Below are 23212 nucleotides of genomic sequence, written 5' to 3' on the forward strand. Positions count from 1 at the left end.
GGCCCGGCCCCAGGGAACAGCGGGGCGCGCCCGGCGCCACTTACCTCTCCAGGGCCTGCAGGGTGTAGCTGATGAGCGGCCTCCCCAGGATGGGGCAGAATTGCTTCGGGGTGGGGACGCCCATCCTCTCCCCGCACCCCCCGGCCGGCAGCACCGCAGCCACGGCGAGCGGCTGGCGCCCGGGCTGGGCCCGAGCCGCGCGCTGCAGGGAGGCGGAAGCCGCTTGGTCCGCGCCTCGCTGAGCGCTCAGGCAAGGACCCGGCTCCGTGGGCCTGGAGCTGCCCGGCGGCCCGGGCTCCATGGCTGCGGGCGGAGCGGCGGGCCACACTAGCCCCGGGCCGATGCGACCCCACGCTGCTCCCACCCTCGGCCGGGGTCGCGGGGTGAAGAGCAGACCACCGGGAGAGTCGCAGAGCGCGGAAGACGAAGGCGCCCCCCTGAGCCGCCGCGGCCCGGGTGTTGCCACCCCGCAGGGGACGTTTCCGACAGCCGCGGCAGCGTCCGAGGCGGCCGCTCTGCCCTCGCCGCGCAGCTGCGGCCTCCGCACCCGGACCCCGCGCCTCCGGGAGGGCCGACCTGCCCGCCCTGCGCTTCCCCCGGGCAGGCCCAGCTGTCGCCGCAGGTGGAACTGTCAGCGCGCCCTACAGATCTAAAGATCGCAGATACTTAAGGGCCTTGAATGAGTTTGCAGGAGAGCTCAGGCCTCCATCCCGTCCCTCCTGGCTTTAAAATTTTGGAAGAAATTGGGATTCACAGGATGGGAGGTAGGGTGCGTATGCACCTCGATTATCTGAATTTCGTTAAGTTTTGGAGACTTCCTGGTTCCGCCCCGGGTAAAGACAGATGGATTAGCAAATGTTAGTGTGGCACATCAATAACCCAAACTGTGGTGGCTCTCAAACTTGTCTGCACGTTGGAACCACTTGGGGAGCATGTCCTGGCGTCTGCATTTCACCCTCAGAGACTGGGATTTAATTGGTCTGGTGTGGCCTGGGCTTTGGAATGTTTTCAAAGATCCTCATGTGATTCTGATGACCGTGCACGTTTTGGAACCACAGGGTCAAAGCAATGCTAATTGCTGAACAATTTATACACCTGATGTCATTTAGTCCCCAGGAGAACTCAACTATTGCCAATTCCCTTTTTACAAAGGGAGAACCAAGTTAAAATGGTTAATTTATGTAAGATTGCAAAACTAACAGCAGAGCAGCCCCAAGGTCCTCATACAGAAGTAGGCCGAGGTTGAATAATTTCAGGCCTAAAGCATATCTCACCTTACTTCCTACTGTTGTTGCCGGTGAGGTTTACCATTAAAGTATAGTGAAGAATTTGGAGTAGGAGAGCACTATTGCATTAGGTCCCTGGAATGTAAACTTCATGAAAGTTGCAACTCTTTTTTTTGGCTTGGGTTGTGTGTACCCAGCTCATGGAACGTAACAGGAACTTAATATTTATTGAGTGAATTGCTGATTAAATAGATTAATAAACATTAAAGTGTATAATCAGTAATTCATAGTCTTAATGCAGTGGTTTATGACTCATAAAAACCTTTTAAACACTGGAAATATCCAGTTATAGGATTTATTACAATTTTTACACATTTATTTTTACCCATTTTCTCAGTTGAGAGCACATAAAAAATGATGTTTTCTGCTTTTTCTTTTTCTTTAGTCTTATTGAAGGCATTCTTTCACTTTTGTTACTTTTATTATAATTAGCATTTAGGTCCTGTGTTAACTCTTAGCTGAAAACTGGGTGCCATAATATACTTCCTGGTCATTTTTATTGCTGTTCTTTCTAATTTGATCTTGAGGTCTCTCTCTTTGAGAGCGGCTTAAGCCAAAACAGCCATTCTTCAGGATAACCCTGACCCAAAGAGGAAACCTGGGTTCTGGTGTGCAGATGAGATGCCAAAGGAGGCAACACACAAAACATGTGAAATAACAGGCACATTTTATTACTTACAGATTCGCCAGAGAATAAGCCTGATGGGAAGTCTGGAGATAACGGGACACCCAACCAACAGGTGGGAAGGAAGAGAGAGGACTGGTGGGGGCTAAGTTAAGGTCTAAAGCCTTTATCCCTTAGGCTTTCCGGAGTGGGTTGTGGGTTGACTAGTTTAAAGAAAACACCAGCAAAGGGGGAACTTGACTCTGGTGTTGACCATTGGGTTTTATCATGGTTAGCAGCTGTGGGATGTGTTGGGGCTTTGGTCGTGGAATGAAGAACAAGTGTTCTGTATCACAGGGAGGGGAAGTTTTAAGTAGGCTGCAGGTGATGGCATACAACTGAGTTTCAAACAGTGCATATCAGGCCTAAAAATGAATGCCCAGGCAGCAACTATATTAAACAAGTTTGGCACAATACTTGAGTTCGTAGCACCACTACCACACCTGTATCAGACATTTAGTAAATATCTGTTGACTAACTGGGTAGATGAATGAATGAGTCTATGAGAGCAGGAAAGTACTTCATATTAGTATTTCTGTTAGTGTTGATCTTTAAACCTGTTTAATCTAAAGCTGGAGTTGTTACAAAGCTCTTCTTCCTTTGCTTAATCTTAAGCAAACTATAGTAATAAAGGTCTTGTTACACTAATTGCTATAGAATAATTTTATATAATTAAACATTGGCAAATTTTAACTAGAATCTTATTTAGTTTTGTTCTTAAAGTATATCAATTTAGATCTTACATGACTCCTTAGATCCTTAGATCTAACATACTGTATATATGTTTAGTAGACATAATGTCTAGCAGATCAACTTGCAGTGAAAAAGGGCAGACTATAGTATATTAAGTATGAAGCAACATTTTTCTGTCTCCTTTTTATATAAATATAAATAATTAGTTCCATGTTATGTGTACTTTGGGTAACAGATGTAACTTTCTTGTTACTTAATACTGAGTTACAGCGGCCATATCATGATAATATCTTCTCTGCGTCAGGCATGTGAAAGTACGTACCCTGAAAAGTGAAATCCTCTGGTAACCATTGGTAATAACCATTCTGAAGTATCACTTGAAGAGTTTAGAAAAAATAAATCCCAACTGAATTATGAGGGAGAGCATGCAGTGAGAAGTTCTTGGAGGGGTTTTTGTTTTGAGTTTCCACGATGATAGACAAAATAATGGTTCTCCAAAGATGCCCATGTTCTTATCTCCAGAACCTATGAATATGTTACCTTACACTGCTACAGAGACATTGCAGATGTGATTAAGTTAAAGATCTCGAGATGGAGGAGAGCACCCTGGATTATCCCGGTGGGCCCTATATAATCTCTGGCATCCTTATAAGAGAGAGTTCAGAGTCAGAGAAGGAGGCATGAGGATGGAGAGCAGACAGGGTTAGAAATGTAGGCAACCTTGAGAAGCTGGAAAGGGCAAAGAAGCAGGCTTTTCTCTTAGAGCTTACAGGAGAATATAGCTCTGCCATCCCATTTTCAGATTTCTAACATCTAGAACTTAAGATAATCTACTTGAGTTGTTTTAAGCTGCTAACTGTGGTAATTTGTTATAGCAGCAAAAGGAAACTAATATAGGCTTCACACTGACAAATATGCTCATTTGGACTATTACGACTTTTTAAAATAAATCCTTTGTCTTGCCAATTTGAAAATGTATTATAAATGTTTAAAGCATAACTTTGTAATATATACCACAATTTCATAACCTGCCTTTGTCATGCCTTTAATTTTTTTAAAGTAGACTGTTTTTAAGATTAGTTTTAGGTTCACAGCAAAATTGAGAGAAAGGTACAGAAATTTCCCATATGCTCCCTGCCCCACACTGTTAAAATCTCACCAGAGTGGTACATTGGTTACAACTGATGAACCTACAGTGACATATCATTATAACCCACAGTTGATAGTTTACATTAGGGTTCACACTTGGTGTTGTACATTCATTCTGGGGGGTTAATAAATTTACAGTGATGTGTATCCACCATTACAGTATCATGCAGAGTAATTTCACTGCCTTAAAATCCTCCATGCTCTGCCTATTCATATTCATGCCTTCCCCTCCCCTCATCCCTGCCCAACCTCTGGCACCCACTTACCTTTTTAGTGTCTCCATGCTTTTGTCTTTTCCTCAACGTCATATAGTTGGAACCATACAATATTCTTTTCGGATTGGCTTCTTTCACTTGGTAATATGCATTTAAGTTTTCTCCATGTCTTTTCATGGCTCAACAGCTTGTTTCTCTTTAGCACTGCATTTTTTTTTGTTTTTTGTTTTTTGGTTTTTTTCTGTATGTACCATGATATATTTATCTATTCACCTGTGGGACTGTTTTAGAGGAACTTGCTGGGCTCTCCAGTTTTCCAGCTTCAGACGGCTAGGGCTCTTTGTTCAGTTTCCCGCCTGCGGGCCAGGTAGAGCTCTTTGTTTCCAGCCCACAGCCGAGGTAGGCTCTTAGGAGGAGGGGGCTCTGTGACTCAGCGTTATAAAACAAGTAGCCAATCCAGTAATAGTATCAAAGATCAATCAATCCAGAGGAGGTTTGAAAGAATTGGATGAGAACATGAAAGAGGAGGGAATAACTTGAGGAGTTAAAACTCCAGCCACCCCTGCCTGAATGGATTCCTTTCCGCGTCCCCTCCCACGAAAGCGTGGGAGCTGTTCTTTCACTCTGCCTAATAAACTCCACTTTGACTACTCTTTGGGTCCACAAATTTAATTTCAACAGTAAGTTCACCCGGCCTTTAGCGCTCCTTTCCCCATTCTTGGGGTTAGGAAGGCCAAGAACCTACCAGCCTAGCTTTTGCTTCCGTGGTAGACTAGCGGTTAGGACTTCTGGTTTTCATCCAGGTGGCCTGTGTTCAACCCCTGGTGTGGGAAACAAGCAATCCAACTGAACTTTCATCACTACTCCGGTAACATACCTATCTAAAGATATTTTAATTCCTTCTAAGTTCTGGCAATTATGATTAACCTGTAGTAAACATCTCTGTGCAGGTTTTGTTTTGTTTCAGTTTTTAAGTTCTGGGGTACGTGTGTAGGATGAGCAGATTTGTTACCAAGGTAAACGTGTTCCACAGTGGTTTGCTGTACCTATCAACCCTTCACTGAGGTATTAAGCCTAGCAAGCATTAGCTATTTTTCCTAAGGCTCTCCCTCCCCACTCTCTATCTCCCTACAGGTCCCCATGTGGTTCCCCTCCCTGTGTCCATGTTTTCTCATTATTCAGCTCCCACTTACAAGTGAAAATATGCGGTGTTTGGTTTTCTGTTCCTCTGTGCAGGTTTTTATGTGGACTAAAATTTCCAATTCCTTTGGGTAAATGTCAAGGAAAAAGATTACTGAATTTTTTGAGGAAAAGTATGCTTCGTTTTGTAAGAAACAGCCAAACTTTCTGCCAAAGTAACGATACCATTTTGCATTCCCACCAACAATGAATGAGAGTATCTGCTGCTTCACATCCTCACCAGCATTTGGTGTGTCAGTGTTCTGGATCTGGCCATTCTAATAGGTGTACAGTGGTATCTCAGTGTTGATTTAATTTGTATTTATTTGATGACACATGATGTTAAGCATTGTTCATATATGAGTATTTGCCATGTGTATTATATTTGGTGAGATGTCAGAGTCGTCATCCCACTTTTTAGTTGGGTCATTTGTGTTTTCATTGTTCCATTTTGAGAATTCTTCGCGTATTTTGGAGAACCATTTTTTATCTAATATTTATTTGGCAAATATTTTCTCCCAGTCTGTGGCTTGTCTTTTTAGTCTCAACAAGTGTCTTTTGCAGAGCAGAAATTTTTAATGTTAATGAAGTCCAGCTTATTAATTGTTTTTCATGGATCGTGCCTTTGGTGGCACTTTTAAAAAATCATCACCTAGATTTTCTCCTATGCTATCTCTTAGGAGTTTTATAGTTTTGTGGAGATTTTTTAGGTCTGTGATTCATTTAGGCCAGTGAGTTTCGAGTTAATTTTGAGTTAATTTTATGAAGGGTATAAGTTTTGTCTGGATTCTTTTTTTTTTTTTTTTTGCATGTAGATATGCAGTTGTTGTAGCAACATTTGTTGAAAAGACTATCTTCGCTTTATTGTATTGCCTTTGTTCCTTTGTCAAAAATCAGTTAACGGTATTATTTGGGTCTAATTGTAGTTTCTTTATAATGTTCCATTGATTCATTTCTACATCCTTTCATCAATACCACACTGTCCTGATCACTGTAGCTTTTTATATGTCTTGAAGTCCAGTAGTGTTTGTCTTCCAACTTTGTTCTTCAGTGTCATGTTGGCTATTCTGGGACTTTTGCTTCTCCACATAAACTTTAAAAGCAGTTTATCACTTATCCACAAAATAACTTGCTATTTTGATTGGGATTGCATTGAATTTATACGTCAATTTCAGAAGAACTGACAGATTGGCAATATTGAGTCTTCCTACCCACAAACATGGAACATCTTTACTTAGTTTTTTTGTCATGTCTTTAATCAATTTTGTACTTTTTCTCATATGTATCCTGTACATATTTTCTTAAATTTATACCTCAGGATTTCATTTTGGGTGGAGTTAATGTAAATAATATTATGTTTTTAATTTCAAATTCCACTTGTTCATTACTGGTATATAGGAAATGATTGACTTTTTTGTATTAACCTTGGATCCTACAGCACTGCTATGATCACTTATTAGTTCCTGCCATTGTCTACTTTTTAATATGCACAGACGTGCACATTAAATGGAAGTGGCTCTCATCTTTATATCTGAAATATGTAAAACTTGCTTTTTTGTATATTTGTTTGTCTTTGCATGTTAGTACACTTCTCTGGAATACTTGTCTTGGAGATTTCCTTTATTAGAAAATCTTAGGTCCCAGTGGGTTAATTTTTTTAGGATTATCTCAAATATAATTAGCACTGCCAGTCATTCCCCTCCCCTCTAGCTACTTTTAGAAATTAGTTGGGTGTTTCTCATAAGTGCTAATGAACAGCTTAATGGTTCATCCTTTACCTCCGTTGAAATCAGAGCCAGAAGAAATAAATTAATATTCTACCATGGGCCAGCCCAATCATTTCTGGCAGCCTGTGAATTCTAATTTCTGTTTTGCCATTGTGTATCTTATGTGAATGGTACAGTCTATTAACTTCTGACATTTAACTCATTTTTATACATAAGAAAGGTGGCACTCAGAATTGAAGTCTTTCTGTAGATAATGCAGACTAAACAACACCACATGACATCATTATCTTTTATTTTCGTAGTATTTCTTGCAAAGTTATTGTCAGTTGTATCTATCATCCACTCCACTTTTCCTGAATCACTAAAATGGGAAGCAATGGTGAATATTTAACCTTAGAACTGAATTAATCATATTAAAGTTTAACTTTTCATAAGAAGCACCTGGGAGCAGTGGTTTCGAGGTAGTATTTTTATATATTTTTTACAAAATAATTTACATAGTATATATTATGTAATAATCTTAGAAAATATATTCCTGTCACCTACTGACAGAAATTTTGATTTAATACCTCTACAGTAGGCCCAGAATTCTGATTTTTAATACATCTCCATAGATGATTCCAATGCAGGTGTAAGCCAAACTGAAATAAGCACTGAATTTAAAAGAATTATACCCCAACTCATTTTAGGTTCAATACATTTAATGTCAGTGTCCAAGGAAAAATGCATGTAATGTATAAAAATACTATATAAAAATTGCATAAGAAATTTATTTAAAAATTGCATAAGAAAATTATTAAACTGTTTCATTTCCTTGTTAAATTGTAAGAAGGTAAACACAAGGAAATAATATTTAAGTACCAGAAAAGAATGATGGAAGGGAAATAGAAAACCAGATCATCCCCTGGTATTTCTACAAACTGTCATTTTGTGTGTGTGTGTGTGTGTGTGTGTGTGTGTGCGCACGCACGCACGCTGAGAATTCATTTTGCCTTGTAAAAGCTGGCATTTAAAAACACAGTATCAACTCTGAAAACCATCAAAGGCAGTATCCTTGACCACAGCTTAAATAGAATAGAAATTGTTGCCTGAAACTGCTCTGAGCATGGAACTAATGCTTGCAATTAAATTGAGGATATCACATTACTCCAGAAACCAAAAGAGGGGAATGACCCCTTGCACAAGGGACAATGTGACAGAGATAATATCTTGGAAAGTTTTGTTTAGGAAACAAATCACCAGTCTAGAAATGTTGGTGGCCAGCTTTAATCTGTGGAAGGGAGGAACATATGGAATCATTAAAGAAGAACAACAGCTAGAAAAGGAAGATTTGTCATTTCTCCAAGAAAGATATTGACAAAAGCTATGTATATGCACTTTAACCTTGACTCATTGGTAAAAGAAGATTTAAAGAAAAAGAAAAAAAATAGGCTTTAAGATAAAAATCGTCCCAGGGAATTTAAAGTGATATCTTTTATGTGGGGGCTAAGAAAAAGAGAATTCAGATGTTGTGCATTGTGACCATAACCACCACCACCATTACCTTGACAAGCACAGAGTAAATACAGAAAGTGAGCTGTCCAGTAAAGTCTGAATTTCATACATCATTGCCTTATAGTGCCTTACCCATGGGGTCACCACATCTTTATCTTAAACAGATTGAAAGGGACTATGGTAGGCTAGAAGCACAAGGGGTAACATAGAGAAGGGAGAGAGAGAAGACTGGGACATCTTTTCATATAATAATCTAGTCTCTTCAGTGATATCCAAAGGATATAAGGATATAAACAAGCTTTTAATTTTTGCAAAAAGAGTGTTTCATTGCTCTCGAGCATGGAGCACTCACTGGGATAGACCCTCCCTCCTCCCCCAAGAAAAAGAAGAAGAAGAAAAGAACATACAGAGTTTGGGAATATGCTGTATAATCTACTTAGGAGAGCAATGAGCAACACTGTTTTGGACAAGAAGTACTTAGTGGTGACAAAAGGACAATATTTTCATGTAGAAGCAACTAGCAGCAGATTGCAAAGAAGAATAAATGAGGTTACTGTGTTGTTTCCACTGTACGTGAATAGAAATAAGTTAAATAGAAATTAAGTACTTTCTTTTGTGACCACTGCTACCACTAATTGGCTTAAGACATAAATGAAAGAATAAATGAATAAATGGAAGAATGTTAAACTTACTGTTGAATATAAACATAAATCAATAAAGAACAATTTACATGTACTCTTCAGAAAATATTAGAGTGCTTGAAACTATTCACAAAAGAAAAAATTTGTTTTGTTTTTAAGTTTGTACAGACTCTTCTCACCCCAACTTCTTAATGTCTTTTCACCTCTCCTACCATTTATCCTTGAAACAATTCAAGACATTGACAAGTGACTAAAGAGAAAACCAGAAACTCCCCCTTTGTCAAATCTTCCTTAGTAATTATTCTCTCTTAACTTCATAAAAATATAGGGTTATTAACTGCTATAGTACAATAACAAAAATATACATGAAACTAACCAACACTGGTCTTGGGCAAGTTATCAAATTTCATTATGCTTGTCTTGGTTCTCCTGACCTCTTGCCTTTCTATAGTCTTTTTATTTTTCCTCACTACATCTTGAATTGGGTATCTCATCATACGCTCAGTTGAAGAGGAATTCACTTGTGTCTTTCATCTGTGAACTTATCCCTGTTAGTCCTGACCAGGACAGGCAGCTTCATTTGGTGAATAGGCTGAATCTTGCATTTGTCTCATTGCCTAGAGAACTGCCTTACTATTCATGGGGTGTACCCACCACTTGCAACCTTTTTCCCAAACTCGACCTCATTGACCCAGGTCCTATAACTGGCCCTTTCTTGGAATTTCTCATCTCTTTACCGTGAGGTAAAACACAACCCCAGTTTGACTGACTAGACTTCAGTCATCAGAGAGCTCTCTTCTGATTAATTAGCTGAAGAACTGCTATGAAAGGATTAATCACATACGAACAGGATGTCGCCCCTTGACTAGCTTTAATTGTTATTCTTGTGCCGTCTGATACCTCGTTCTCCCTTGGATACTCTATTGCCTGGCCTTGGCTTACTTCCCATCCACATCAGCCAATGCTGCTAAGATCTGATATTGCCCATGTTATGACACTAAGGCCTTCCTGGACCTGCTTAATTTGGCTCTCAAAAAAAATCTAATCTTTTCATTTATTCTCAAGAATAAATACTTATAGTTGTTTCAGACATCTCCATTTTAGTAAACATCAGAACTATAATTGCTATGATTTGGATATGTTCCTTAAAATTTATGTCTTGACAAGAACAGAAAATCAAACACCTCATGTTCTCACTCATAGGTGGGTGTTGAACACATGGACACAGGGAGGGGAGCATCACACACTGGGATCTGTTGAGGGGGAGTAGGGGAGGGACAGCACAAGGTAGGGAGGTTGGGGAGGGATAACATGGGGAGAAATGCCAGATACAGGTGACAAGGGATGGAGGCAGCAAACCACACTGACATGTATGTACCTGTGCAACAATCCTATGTGTTCTGCACCTAAAGTGCAATAAAATATATATATGATTATGTGTTGAAAACTTAATTGCCATTGCAACAGAATTAAAAAGTTAGACCTTTAAAAGGTCATTAGGTCAGGAAGGCTTTGCCCTCTTGTATGGATTAATGCCATCATCATGGGAGTGGCTCCTGATAAAATAATAAAATTTGACCCCCATTCCTTTTCTGTCCTATGTGCTCACTTCTACCTTTTGTCCTTCTGCCATGCAGTAACACTCAACCAGATGCTGTTAACATGTTATCAGACTTCCCAGCCTCCAGAACCATGAGCCATATAAACTTCTATTCTTTATAAATTACCAAGCCTGTGCTACTCTGTTATAACAGCAGAAATGTACTAAGACAACCATCTAAAGGCTTGATATTCTAACTCTGGAAATTTCTAAGGCCTGGGAATAATGGCAATAAGTCAAAAAATATACCTTACACATGAGCCAGTGAAAGACTCATCTTAAAAATAACTCATTCTTTACATTTAAAGGGATGATCAACAGTAAATGTGCTCTGTAACTGATAAATCAGATTAAGCTATGGAGAATAAAAACTGTAATGTTTTTTAACTTTTTTCAACTGTCTATTGCTGTATAAAAAACCATTCCAAAACTTAGTAGCTTAAGATAATACTATTTTATTGCTCACAGTTTTGTGGATCCAGATTTTTTTTTTCTTTTCTTTTTTTTTTTTTTGATCCTGAGTCTCGCTCTGTCACCCAAGCTGGAGTGCAGTGGCATGATCTGGGCTCACTGCAACAGCTGGGGTTACAAGTGCATTCCACCATAGCTAATTTTTGTATTTTTAGTAGAGATGGGGTTTCACCATATTGGTCAGACTGATCTGAACTCCTGACCTCGTTATCCACCCACCTTGACCTCTCAAAGTGCTGGGATTGCAGGTGTGAACCACTGCGCCTGGAGGATCCAGATTTTAAGCAGCACTGACAGAGACAGCTCATCTCTCTTTCGCTTGGCTTTGACTGAGATAGTTCAACTGAAGCTAAAGGAGGATCCAAGTGGACTACTTCATAGGTTGTGTCTTTGGTGTTGGATGTTGCCTTGGGCACCTCAATTCTCTTCCACATGATATTTTTCTGCAGCAGGATATACTGATCTTCTTAATGTAATGATTGCTTTCTAAGGAAAAAAACAGATTCTGCCAGCCCTCTGAAATTTTATGCCCCATAGTAGCACAGCGTCAAATCTGTCTCATTCTATTGGTCAAAGGAAGTCACAAGCCCAGACAGAATTCAAGAGGAGGAAAAGAAGCTGCACACCATGAAAGGAATGCATACATTTACAGGAAATGAAGGAATTATTAATGGCTGTCTTGGCCATCTTTGCAGACAATCTTCTACGGGTACTGACATGGTTAATTTTATGTGTCAACCTGACCTAGCACGGGATGCTTAGATAGCTGATTAAGCATTATTTCCGGGTGTCTTTCTGTGAGGGTGTTTCTAGAAGAGATTAACATTTGAATTTGTGAGCTGAGTAAAGCAAATAGTCCTCTCCAGTATTGTGGGCATCATCTGACACGTGGAGGGCCTGAATAGAACAAAAAAATGGAAGAAGGTTGAATTGTCTCTCTGTTGGACAGCTTAAGTTTTAAATGAATCTTCTCCTAACATAGGTCCTCCTGATTCTCAGCCCTTCAGTCACAGACTGGAGTCTACAGCATTGGCTCTCTGGCTATCCAACCTTCAGAGTGCATGACCAGCTTTCCTGGGTTTCTAGTTTATAATCAACAGACCCTGGGCCTTTTCAGCCTCCATAATTACCTGAGCTAATGCCTTATATAAATATGTATCTTAGGCCGGGTGCGGTGGCTCAAGCTTGTAATCCCAGCACTTTGGGAGGCCGAGGCGGGCGGATCACGAGGTCGACAGATCGAGACCATCCTGGTCAACATGGTGAAACCCCGTCTCTACTAAAAATACAAAAATTAGCTGGGCGTGGTGATGCGTGCCTGTAATCCCAGCTACTCGGGAGGCTGAGGCAGGAGAATTGCCTGAACCCAGGAGGCGGAGGTTGCGGTGAGCCGAGATCGCGCCATTGCACTCCAGCCTGGGTAACAAGAGCGAAACTCCGCCTAAAAAAAAAAAAAAAAATATATGTATCTTGTTATTGGTGCTGTTTCTCTAGAGAACCCTCACTAAAATAGGCACCAAACACCTGTTTTAATAATTCACTTGTCTTTAGATCACAGTAGTATCTTCTCAAGAGATACAGACTCCATTGATTTCTGGCCACAGGAGGGCGGAAGAGTCAATAGGTTATTCTTTGGCCTTCTTCCCAGGAAAGGAAGGTGTTGAAGAAATTCAGAGTGATCTGTACGGCCCTATCTGCTCTTTGGAATCATTTATTTCTATAGGCTATTCACTTTTAAGTTACCAATAACTGTCTAAAGCCCTCTTCTTTGCCATCATAAAATCCCAAGCTAGGGTTGATGTGACAACATTTATGTCTCACTTGTAAGTGAAGCTTTCTTTAGGATCACACTGTGTGGACTAACACTGTATTATTAGAAGGAGAAATTGTAGCAGTGAGACTTTCTTCATATTTGAAATTTTTGCCATTTTAAACTTCATGCATATGAAATTTGACTTTAATCAAAGTTAAAACCATTTCACATGATGATCTTAATTTACAAGTCAACAAAACTACAAATATTTCCAACAGAGATGAAAAGTAATTAATTTCTTTGGAAATATTTGCAATAACAGAGATTAAAAGCAATTAATTTCTTTGAAAGTCAATGAACAATTTAGAAGGTGGCTTTTACTATCTCAAAGCTGGAAGTTGTAAGTGCTAAGTATTAGAATTTGTTGTGGCCATCTACTTTAAGAGAGAGAAATGACTACAAAATGACATTTTTTTCTCTACCTACAGTTGTATACTGGGCAAACCAGGAATTTCTGACCATTAAAACTGCAGTATGTTAGAAAGGGAGCCAAAAAGCTCAATATCTACTAGAGATGTACAACCTGTCTTTAACAGAAGCCACCTGCTTATGAGTTTTTAATAAATAACCCACTGGCTATAATAATAGGAGAAAAACAATGTATTTTGCCTGATTTTCTGTCATGTGTACATGGAGTCCCACTTCAATGAACTTGTTTATCTGAGTTAGACCTCTCATTTAAAATCATGAGTGCCATATTTGAACTGTCAATGGCTTCTTCATATCTTGGGACTGGAGCTGGATTAAGAGTTCTATCTTATAGGAGACTTCTCCCTAGTTAGAAATCCTCCGAAAAGCATAAGTAAATGTGTCAACCAGAAAAAAATGGAAGGAACCATCAACGAATCGGGGGGGAGGAAATCAGATAAGTCAGATAGAGTCATGATATCACTTTGTCTTTTGCCATTGCATGCTGTATTCCGGCCTCTGATTCCACTGCAAATGGAAGCAAAGTATTCTTAACAGCAACTAAGACAAGAGTAGTTTTGCACGGATAAGCTAGAGATTTTGGAAATAAAAGGCTGTCACATAAGCTAGATTAGTAGTTCTCAGAGAGGCTGAGAATCATCTGTGGGGTTTTCACAGGTGCAGATGCTAAATTGGCATTCTAGACAGGACCGTGGAAGTGCTTAATCCAATGAAGAGCTTTGTTGATAGTCGCCATACTAGATTATCTACCAATGTGGAAAACCTGGTCTAGTTTAACTAGTTTTAATTGTTCAAGGTGAACAGAGTGTGATATAATGAATTGAGTGCTGAATCAGGGAACAGGTCTACTTTTACTCTGTGAACAGACTTGTTGAATAACTTTAGCTTATTACATGTATCACATGTCAGGCACAGTGCATGATTATGTGTATATATCAATAATTCTTTCAGTTCACAATGCTTTGTGATACAAAAGTTATTCTTGCTCCTTTTTTACAGATGTGAAACTTGAAATTAGTGATTGATCAAAGGAAATGATGAACTATGATCCCAAGTCTGTCTAACCCATACTTGTCTCCAAAGGGTAGGGCAGTGTTTCATTTCTCCCAATAGTGATATTCAGCCTCTTTAAAGCCTCTTTTAGCAAAATATTATAATAAACTCTTCTCCAATAAACAGTGAGCAGTATCTTTTTGAGCAAACATTCTTGGATGAAATGAGATGAGGTAACTGACGAAGGCATTAAAAACTATAATATTCCTTAGAAATTAAGATTTCTTTTCGTCTTGAATGATGGCTCTTACATCATCATCCTAAAGTTTACGAAAATTTTTTTCTGAAAATGCTTGTTTCCTCATTTTATTACCTTCAACATTTTTCATTATTACAAAATGTTTATTTAAAAAATTTTCTCCAAAATTTTCTGACATAGCCACCACAATTTTTCTTCAGTAGAAATGTAATATAAATTGAAATAGAGCTTTCTCTTCATTATAAAATATTTTCCCAAATTGCAGAGTAACTCAATTTTTAGTCAAATTTGTTGTTTAATTTTGGAAAAGCTTTTTTGAAGTCTTAACATCCTATTAGCTTTTCAAAGAGCCCTAGTATAGCACAAAAACATCATTACCCGTTACAAAAACTGTATTTCTATTTCCCTAGTAATTTGTCCTGACATACTTAGAGGTCAAGGACCCTGTGTTACAAAATTCCGGGAGTTACTGTGTTCAGAAGATATACTGTAAATTATGCTTCCAGAAATTGGGTCATACAAGGATTCAAATTGAACTTTCATGTATTATTATTATTATTTTTTTGCTTCTTGTTAACTAATTTTAGAAGATTGGAAGTGGGGGTGTCCATGCTTTAGAAGATCCTTCTAAAAAAGGATGAATTAACATTTGCTCTTGCTTTCTGGTAAAAACCGCTCATTGATTTAACAGCTAAAAAATTGAATTTCAATATTACCATAAATTTGAAGTGCATAATATTTCCTTGTGAAGGAGGAGTTTGGGCAAAGTATAAATAAGTAATTAAAATTGTGCTCAACTAAACAGTTTGTTGTGGAGGGAAAAGCGATCTCTTCTTCATGAATGGAAATTAAATGTTTTTGTAGAGCGACACAGCTACTGTGACAGTGCAAATTATATTAATAGCTAATAGATAATTCAAAATGTTTCCAAGTTACAAAGACTCACCCTTTTAATTGAGTTTTGTGTGATTGTCACATGAATGAAATCAAATCTAAGTGTTTCTCATATTTTCTGCTGGAGCAGACATTCATTTGTTCACAATTTTCTCACTTATTTCATTGGCATTCAAGCTTTTTGATGGTCAGGTTGTCAGAAAAGCTGAAAAGTGACCCAGAAACAGGCTAGGAGGAGTGAGTATGAAAACTTGCATCTCATCGGTGTTATGATAGTGTTTCATAATTGGAATCTGAAGATCAGATTTTTTTAGATTGCTGATTATTCACTGATAGCTTAGCAGAGACCCTGAAATCATTGCAAGTATACCCACGCACATTGACTGGCCTCCTTTTAATACTTGTTTAGAATTTATTGCCTATGATAACTGTGATTTCCAAAGAAATATATGCATAGTTTCAAGGATATGCAAGATAATCCATTAGGCTATAGGTAATAAGGAGTAAAGCTTCTCTTTACATGTGCTTTGCATTTCATCCCTTTTAAACTTTTAAATTTTTTTAGTTTTGTTATGTATTTAACATAAATACAGTAGCAAATGTACACTACTTAAACTTTTTAAAAAATATACTGCTGTACAGGATCCAAATTGTCAGTAATAGAGATACATGTCCAACAAAGTTTATAGCTAATATCCTACAATTCTGTGCTCATTTTGGCTCTTAAGCAATGACTGAATCTTCCTGAACTCAGACGACCTTTGTGGTATTAGGTCGGTGAGGAGATTCCTCTGAGTCTTTGTTTCCTCATTACATACATTATATAAGATGTAGTGTCACTTTATCATTCTTGTAAGAAGAGTTTTTTAAGGGATAAAGTGTTACTCAAATATGTGTGGACACTTTGAGAGCAGAAAATAACTGAGTTTTGCATCCCCAGCAGTTTCGCAGTAGCTACCAAATAGATGTTTAATAAATATTTGAATAAAGGAATGAATGTCTATATATCATTAACATTCTTATGGGAAGGAACAGATGTGGTTAAAAACATAAATGATTACAAGTAGAACAAAGTAAGCCTTGCTCCATCCCTGGTACTGTGATTTTTGAAAAACATCATTCCTTTTTGCCAAGCTCAGTTTCTTACTTAAACTGGGCATGATAATATCATTTTAATATCCTACCAACCCCACAGGGTTATTTTCAGAATAAAATGTATGTGAAATCTCTCATGACTGCTAAAGAAAACTTAATGCTAATGTTGGTTATTATTTCTTGTGGTTATATCATCTTCTTCTTTGAAATGGCACTTGATTAGAAGGGAGGGTAGTTCACTACCTTGAGCTTTTATTACATTCTCCTCAGTGTCTAATTGAGCTTTATATATAATAAGATCTTTAAAAAAAAAAAAAAGGCTTATTAAGGAATGGTGGCCTTATGTTTTCAAAGCTCTCCTTCCTTTTCAGCAAAAAGGTGGTAGTGTTTGAGGGGTTCCAACAAGTACCAACTTGTATAGCCCCAAGCACTTTTTATCAATAAAAAGGCAAAGCATAAACTAGAGACGATACTTGATTTATACCTGTCTAGGCAATCAACCTGCCACCCACAGAAGTGTTAGAAATTTGGCAGTTAATCAGCAAGGCAATTTTTGCGCTTTATTCTTTACTGTTGATCCTTTGTTCCATAATGGTACTCCTTAGTCATTTTGTGCCATAATAAAAGCTCTGTGGACAGGAACTTATTTTTTCCACACTCTACAGCATCTTCAGTAACAGGAGAGTGCCTACCAAATGCTTAGTGAATGCAGGAATTAACCCATGAAAATGAAGGATATGTGTACTCATTCAAAAACTTGAGGGATTTACCCAATCATTCTTGTAATTTAGTTCAGTAAAGATTTTCCCCAATTTCCTTCTTTCTCTGGAAAAGAGTGAAAAACTAGAGTTTATGGTGAATTATTTTCCAGTGTTTTAAACTCCTTTCTTATTCAGACTACATTGTAGTTTCTCTCCTGCGTTTGTGTGTATGCACATTTGTTTTAAATGTATATAGATAATAGACATCCTTTTGATTAAAGCCCAGTCTTATTCGTGCTCCTATTTTTCTAATGACTATAATTGTATGTTTGAGGAAAATAAAAAATGTTTACTGTGTGTTTGAGCATAAATACATCCATTCTTAAAGATGTGCCTTTCATTGGACTAATTAGGCTTTTTTCCCCAAATATATAATCCAAGAAAGTATTTTGCAAACAAACTAGAGAGATTATAGAATGAATTTTAAAATTTAACTATTCAAGGTAGCATTATATTTACTTTCAGAAATTGTAAATTTGAACATTAGAAAATAATCACATTTTATGTACTATTTAAATTTGCTTTCCCTAAGACTCAAATTTTATATGCATTTTTTCCTCATTTTCCTAAATAGCACTTTTCTTAAGCAGTTGATTATTATGATCTCAACAGGTTCCTTACAGAGTAAGGCTGAGATGCCACAGTAAAGACTGAGATGCCAGAGTTACATTGAGTTGCTCAATTGACCAAATAAGTTCATTTTGCTTTTCCTACCCTGCCTATCACTTGGGGTTCAGTTAATGAGGGGTAATTGTCTAAAAGACAAGGAGTAAGGCATGGGAGAGGCAAAGTCTTAGGTAAAAAGAGCTAGGAAATTAGATTCCCAATAGTCGAGAGTTGATATAAAAAAAGGTCTTTTCAAAAAGAACTTCACATTATTGTCTCCTTGCCAGACTGACGAGGTCAATTTGTTGAGGTCTGTTGAGTCTCATGCAGTTGATGTAACCTGAAAGCTAGTAGCATGTAAGGGTCTGGTGACCAAGCCAAGGCATTTGGAAGCACAGACTAAGTAGAGATGAATTGTTTTTCAGTTAATTGGGATTATATTTTTCAGAGGTTTCTTAGTCTGTTGCACATTAACAGCATGTTTTAAACACATTTTGTGCTTTATAAAATTGTTTGTAATTATAGAAATTTTGGGGAGGTCACAAATTAGTTACAGGAATAAGTAATGATGAAGGCTTAGTTATTGATTCATTGTATCTCCTAAGAGTTCTGGGATATTTCACAGGCAGATTGATGTAGTTCAACTTTTCTTTGGATGGACAGTTAATCTGGGTTTATATAGAATTTAGAGTTCAGTCTGTAAATATTCACTTACTACAAAAATGCAGTGGGAATCTTTTTTTTTTTTGAATGGCACATACTACTGTCATTATTAAATATATGCATATTTCCCAGAAGCCTAAGAGTATAGTCATGCACACACACACAAAAAAAAATTTCAATGTTCTGAAAAAAAAAAAAAGATTCATGCAATATTTGAATCTCAGCTACCAAAACTTAATTAATAAATAAGTTGAATGAAGCCAAAGTAGCAGATTTCCAGATGTTCTTAATGTCATCTATCTTCATTATAATTCTTCATTACCATTAATACCTCCTTTGGGACTAGAAGGATCAAAAAGAAAATAGATTCCAGCAGAGCCAGGTGGTGCCACCATAGGCATGATGGGTAGAATAATTACAGTTCTCAATGCAAGTATATACAAGGAGAACTGTATAACTGTCCGTTAACGAAAAATCACATTGATCAACTTGAGCAGTCTATAACATCCTCTGCTACATATGGGATACCTCCTTTTGGACAGATACCCTCAGTTAACTGAAGACAAATAGCTTTGAATCACCAAGGGTTCTGCATATATTGACTGTGATTGCCAAACAAGGAATTATTTCCTTGTTTGTATTTTTCCCATTGTAAGTACTGATTAATATTTTATATACTCTATTTATTTTCTTCATTGCACTCATTGCCATGTATTTATGTCTTACTTGTTTATTTGTCTCATACTCTAAGTGGTAAGACATTTTCATTTTTCTTAGGGAGGGAAATACATTTTTATTGAATTATAATGTTCATACAGGAAAGTACACATATCACTAGTGTAGAGCTCAATGAATTTTTACCAGTTGAACACATCTGTTTAATTAGCATCCAAATTAAGAGACAGAAAAACAAACAGCACCCCAGAAGATATGCATAGCATTATACTCTTTACCATAGGGCCTGCCCTGAAGAGAAAGTATTTTACCAGAGCGTAAACTATTGTGATTTCATCCATACCTAACCTAACTGGATGAAGAGCAATAACCAACCCCAGTCCCCGCTGTTCCTCCTGTCCCACCTAAGGGCTTGGCAGAGAGGGAGGACTCAGAAGTAGTAGTGCGCATTCCACAGGCACAGTCTCACCTAAAGACTGAGATCTAATCACAGGACTAGAGAACTTTTCCCCTCCACCTACACCTTACCTCTACACTATTAAAGGCTTATTTACTGCAGCCTCTTTACCCGGTACATCATGTCTGCCTTTCAATAAAAAATTACATGACATATTAAAAGTCAGAAAACACTTTTGAACAGACTCAGCAGTCATCAGAACCACAGTCAGAAGTGGCAGCAATGTTAGAATTGTCAGACTAGAAAATTTTGTAAAACTAAGATTAATATGCTAAAGGCTTTAATGAAAAAAGCAGACAATATGCAAGAACAGATGGATAATATAAGCAGAGAGATGGTTATTTTTTTAAAGGATCAAAAGAAAATGTTAGAGATCCAAAACACTATGACAGAAATGAAGAATGCCTTTTTTGGGCTCATTGGTAGACCTGACAAGGCTGCAGAAACAATCTCCGAGCTTGAGGGCATGGCAATAGAAATTTCCAAAACTGAAATCAAAGGGAAAAAAGACTGAAAAAGAATTAAACAGAATATCCCTGAACTGTGAGACAACTACAAAAGGTATAACATACACATAATGGAAAACCAGAAACAAAAGAGAGAAAGGAACAAAGCATTATTTGAAGCAATAGTAACTTAGAATTTCACCAAATTAATGTAAGATACCCAATCTAGGAAGATTTGGAAGATCTAGGAAGCTCAAAGAACACCAAGCAGAACAAATGCCAAAACAAATATATTTAGGAATATGATATTCACACTACAGAAAATCAAAGATGAAAAATTCTTTTAAAGAATTATTTAAATGTTTAATTTTGTGGGTACATAGAAATTTGTGGGGTGTATGAGATATTTTGGTACAGGCATGCAATGCATAATAATCACATCATGGGAAATTATCCCCTCAAATATTTATCATTTGTGTTATAAACAATCTAATTATACCCTTTTAGTTATTTTTAAGTGAATAACTAAATTACTACTGACTACAGTTCCCATGTTGTGCTATCAAATACTAGACATTTTTAATTTTTTCTGTTTTGTTTGTATCCGTTAACAATCCTCCCTGCCCTTAAACTACCCGTCTCAGCTTCTAGTAACCATCCTTCTATTCTTTATCTCTATGAGTTCAATTGTTTTGATTTGCAGATCCCACAAGTAACTAAGAATATACAAGGCTTGTCTTTTTATGCTTGGCTTATTTCATTTAACATAATGACCTTCAGTTCCATCCATGCTGTTGTAAATGACAGCTGAATAGTACTTTTTTATGGCTGAATAGTACTCCATTGTGTGTAAGTACCATATTTTCTTTATCCATTCATCTGTTACTGGACACTTAGGTTGCTTCCAAATCTTGGCTATTGTGAACAGTGTTGCAACAAACATGGGAGTGCAGATATCTCTTCAATATATTGATTTCCTTTCTTTTTAGTAAATATCCAGCAGTGGGATTGCTGGAGCATATGGTACTTTTACTTTTAGATTTTTGAGGAACTTCCATACCAGAGCATAAACCATTGGGATTTTATCCATACCTCACTCCATAGTGGTTGTACTAATTTACATTCCCACCAGTGTCACAGGGTTCCCTTTTATTCACATCTTCACCAGCATTCATTATTGCATGTCTTTTGGATATAAGTCATTTTAACTGAAGTGAGATGTTATCGCATTGTAGTTTTGATTTTCATTTCTCTATTATTCCCTCCCAACTCTCATGTCCTTCTCACATGGAGAAGGACATGAGAGTTGGGAGGGAATTATATGGTTTGGCTCTGTGTCCCCACCCAAATCTCATGTTGAATTGTAATTCCAAGTGTTTGGAGAGGGACCTTGTAGGACATTATTGAATCCTGGGGGTGGATTTCCCCTATTTCTCATGATAGTGAGTGAGTTCTCACAAAATCCGATGGTTTAAAATTATGTGGCACTTTCCCCCGGTCCACTCATGCTCTCTCTTTCTCTCTCCCCTGCTGCTATGTAAAGAATGTGCTTGCTTCCCCTTTGCCTTCTGCCATGAGGTTTCCTGAGGCCTCTCATTCATGCTTCCTGCTCAGCCTAAGTCTCAGGTAGTTCTTTATAGCAGTGTGAGAATGGCAGATTTAACACCAAGCAGATTTAACCCAAAGAAGACTACCTCAAGGCATCTAATGATCAAACTCCTAAAGGTCAAAAATAAAGAAGGTATCCTACAAGCAACAAGAGAAAAGGAACAACATACAATAGAGGTCTAGTATATCTGACAGCAGACTTTTCAGTGCTGTCTTATAGCTCATTATTTTTGAATGATAACAACTCAGCACTGATTCCATAAACAAACATGTAAAAATAGAATGAAAACTTTACACTTTTCTTCCCTCTGCTTTTTAACTCTTTGTTGTTTCTCTTTATGTCTTATTATACTGTCTATGTCTTGGAAAGCTGTTTTAGTTTATTTATTTTTTATTGTTTATCATTTAGTCTTTCTACTGAAGTCGAGTAGTTCAGTAGAGTAATACCACAGCTACAGTGTTACATACTATTCTGTATTTTTCTGTCTGCTTACTATTACCAGTGAGGTTTGCACCTTCAGGAGTGAGTGGCATGACATATTTAAAGTGGTGAAGGAAAAAACTTTCTAGTGAAAAAACACTAGAGTAGTATATCCAGTGAAAATATCCTTTAAGTATGAAGGAGAGATAAAGACTTCTCAGACAAACAAAAACTGAGGGACTTCATCAATACCAGAACTATCCTACAAGAAATGCTGAAGAGAGTTCTTCAATCTGAAAGAAAAGAATGTTAATGAGTAAGAAGTTACAGAGGGAAAGATATGTGAGGCAAAACTGGTACACTGTAATGAGATACAAATGAGATATACTATTATCATTGGATATGTTAACACTGTTTTATCAGAAATAGATCCAGCAGGTAGAAAATCAGTAAGGACATGGATGAACTTCATAGTTCATCTGTTTATTGAACCGCTTCATCCAACAGCAGCAGCTTATACATTTTTCTCAAGCTTACATGGAAGATTCACCAATATAGACTAGATTGGGGGGAGCATAAAAAACATTAACACATTTAAAAAGAATAAAAACCATAAAATTCTTCTCTCAGACCACAATGCTGTTAAATTAGAAGTGAATAACAGAAAGATTACTAAAAAATCCCAAAATGTTGGATATTAAACAAAATACTTCTAAATAGCACATGAGTCATAAAAGAAATCTCAAGACAATTTTAAAATATCTCAAATGAAAATCAAAATGTAGCATCAAAATATGTGAGATGCAGTGAAAGTAGTGCTTAGAGGGAAATTTACAGCACTGAATGCCTATTTTAGGGAAGACACATTATCTAAAATCAGTAATCTAATTTTCTATCTTAGAAAACTAGAAAAGAAAGAGGAAGTTAAATCCAAAGTAAGCAGAACAAAAGAAATATTAAAAATTAGAGCAGA

At 37.5% G+C, this 23212-nt stretch overlaps 2 protein-coding genes across 21 annotated transcripts in view; one reads left to right on the forward strand and one right to left on the reverse strand.

Moving 5' to 3' along the window:
* Positions 1–370, reverse strand: part of CRPPA (CDP-L-ribitol pyrophosphorylase A) — a 653179-nt gene extending 652809 nt beyond the window's left edge. For all 17 annotated transcript variants that reach the window (XR_012512151.1, XR_012512148.1, XR_012512150.1 and 14 more), the window contains exon 1: positions 45–370. Coding sequence is in view for 10 of the 17 variants with exons in the window: in XM_074379565.1 (XP_074235666.1) it covers positions 45–301 (257 nt within the window). In the remaining 7 variants the exon portion in view is untranslated. The remainder of the gene's footprint in view (positions 1–44) is intronic.
* Positions 1–23212, forward strand: part of LRRC72 (leucine rich repeat containing 72) — a 163231-nt gene that overhangs the window by 286 nt on the left and 139733 nt on the right. For 3 of the 4 annotated variants that reach the window (XM_074379566.1, XM_074379568.1, XM_074379567.1), the window contains exons 1-2: positions 359–764; positions 1968–2026. In XM_074379566.1, coding sequence (XP_074235667.1) covers positions 680–764; positions 1968–2026 — 144 coding nt within the window. In that variant the 5' untranslated portion in view covers positions 359–679. Of the gene's footprint in view, positions 1–358; positions 765–1967; positions 2027–23212 lie in introns of those variants that run through there. The other variant, XM_003938668.4, reaches the window with a different exon arrangement.

This window comes from Saimiri boliviensis, chromosome 10 (genome assembly GCF_048565385.1).
Source record: "Saimiri boliviensis isolate mSaiBol1 chromosome 10, mSaiBol1.pri, whole genome shotgun sequence".
NCBI classification, from domain to species: Eukaryota; Metazoa; Chordata; class Mammalia; order Primates; family Cebidae; genus Saimiri; species Saimiri boliviensis.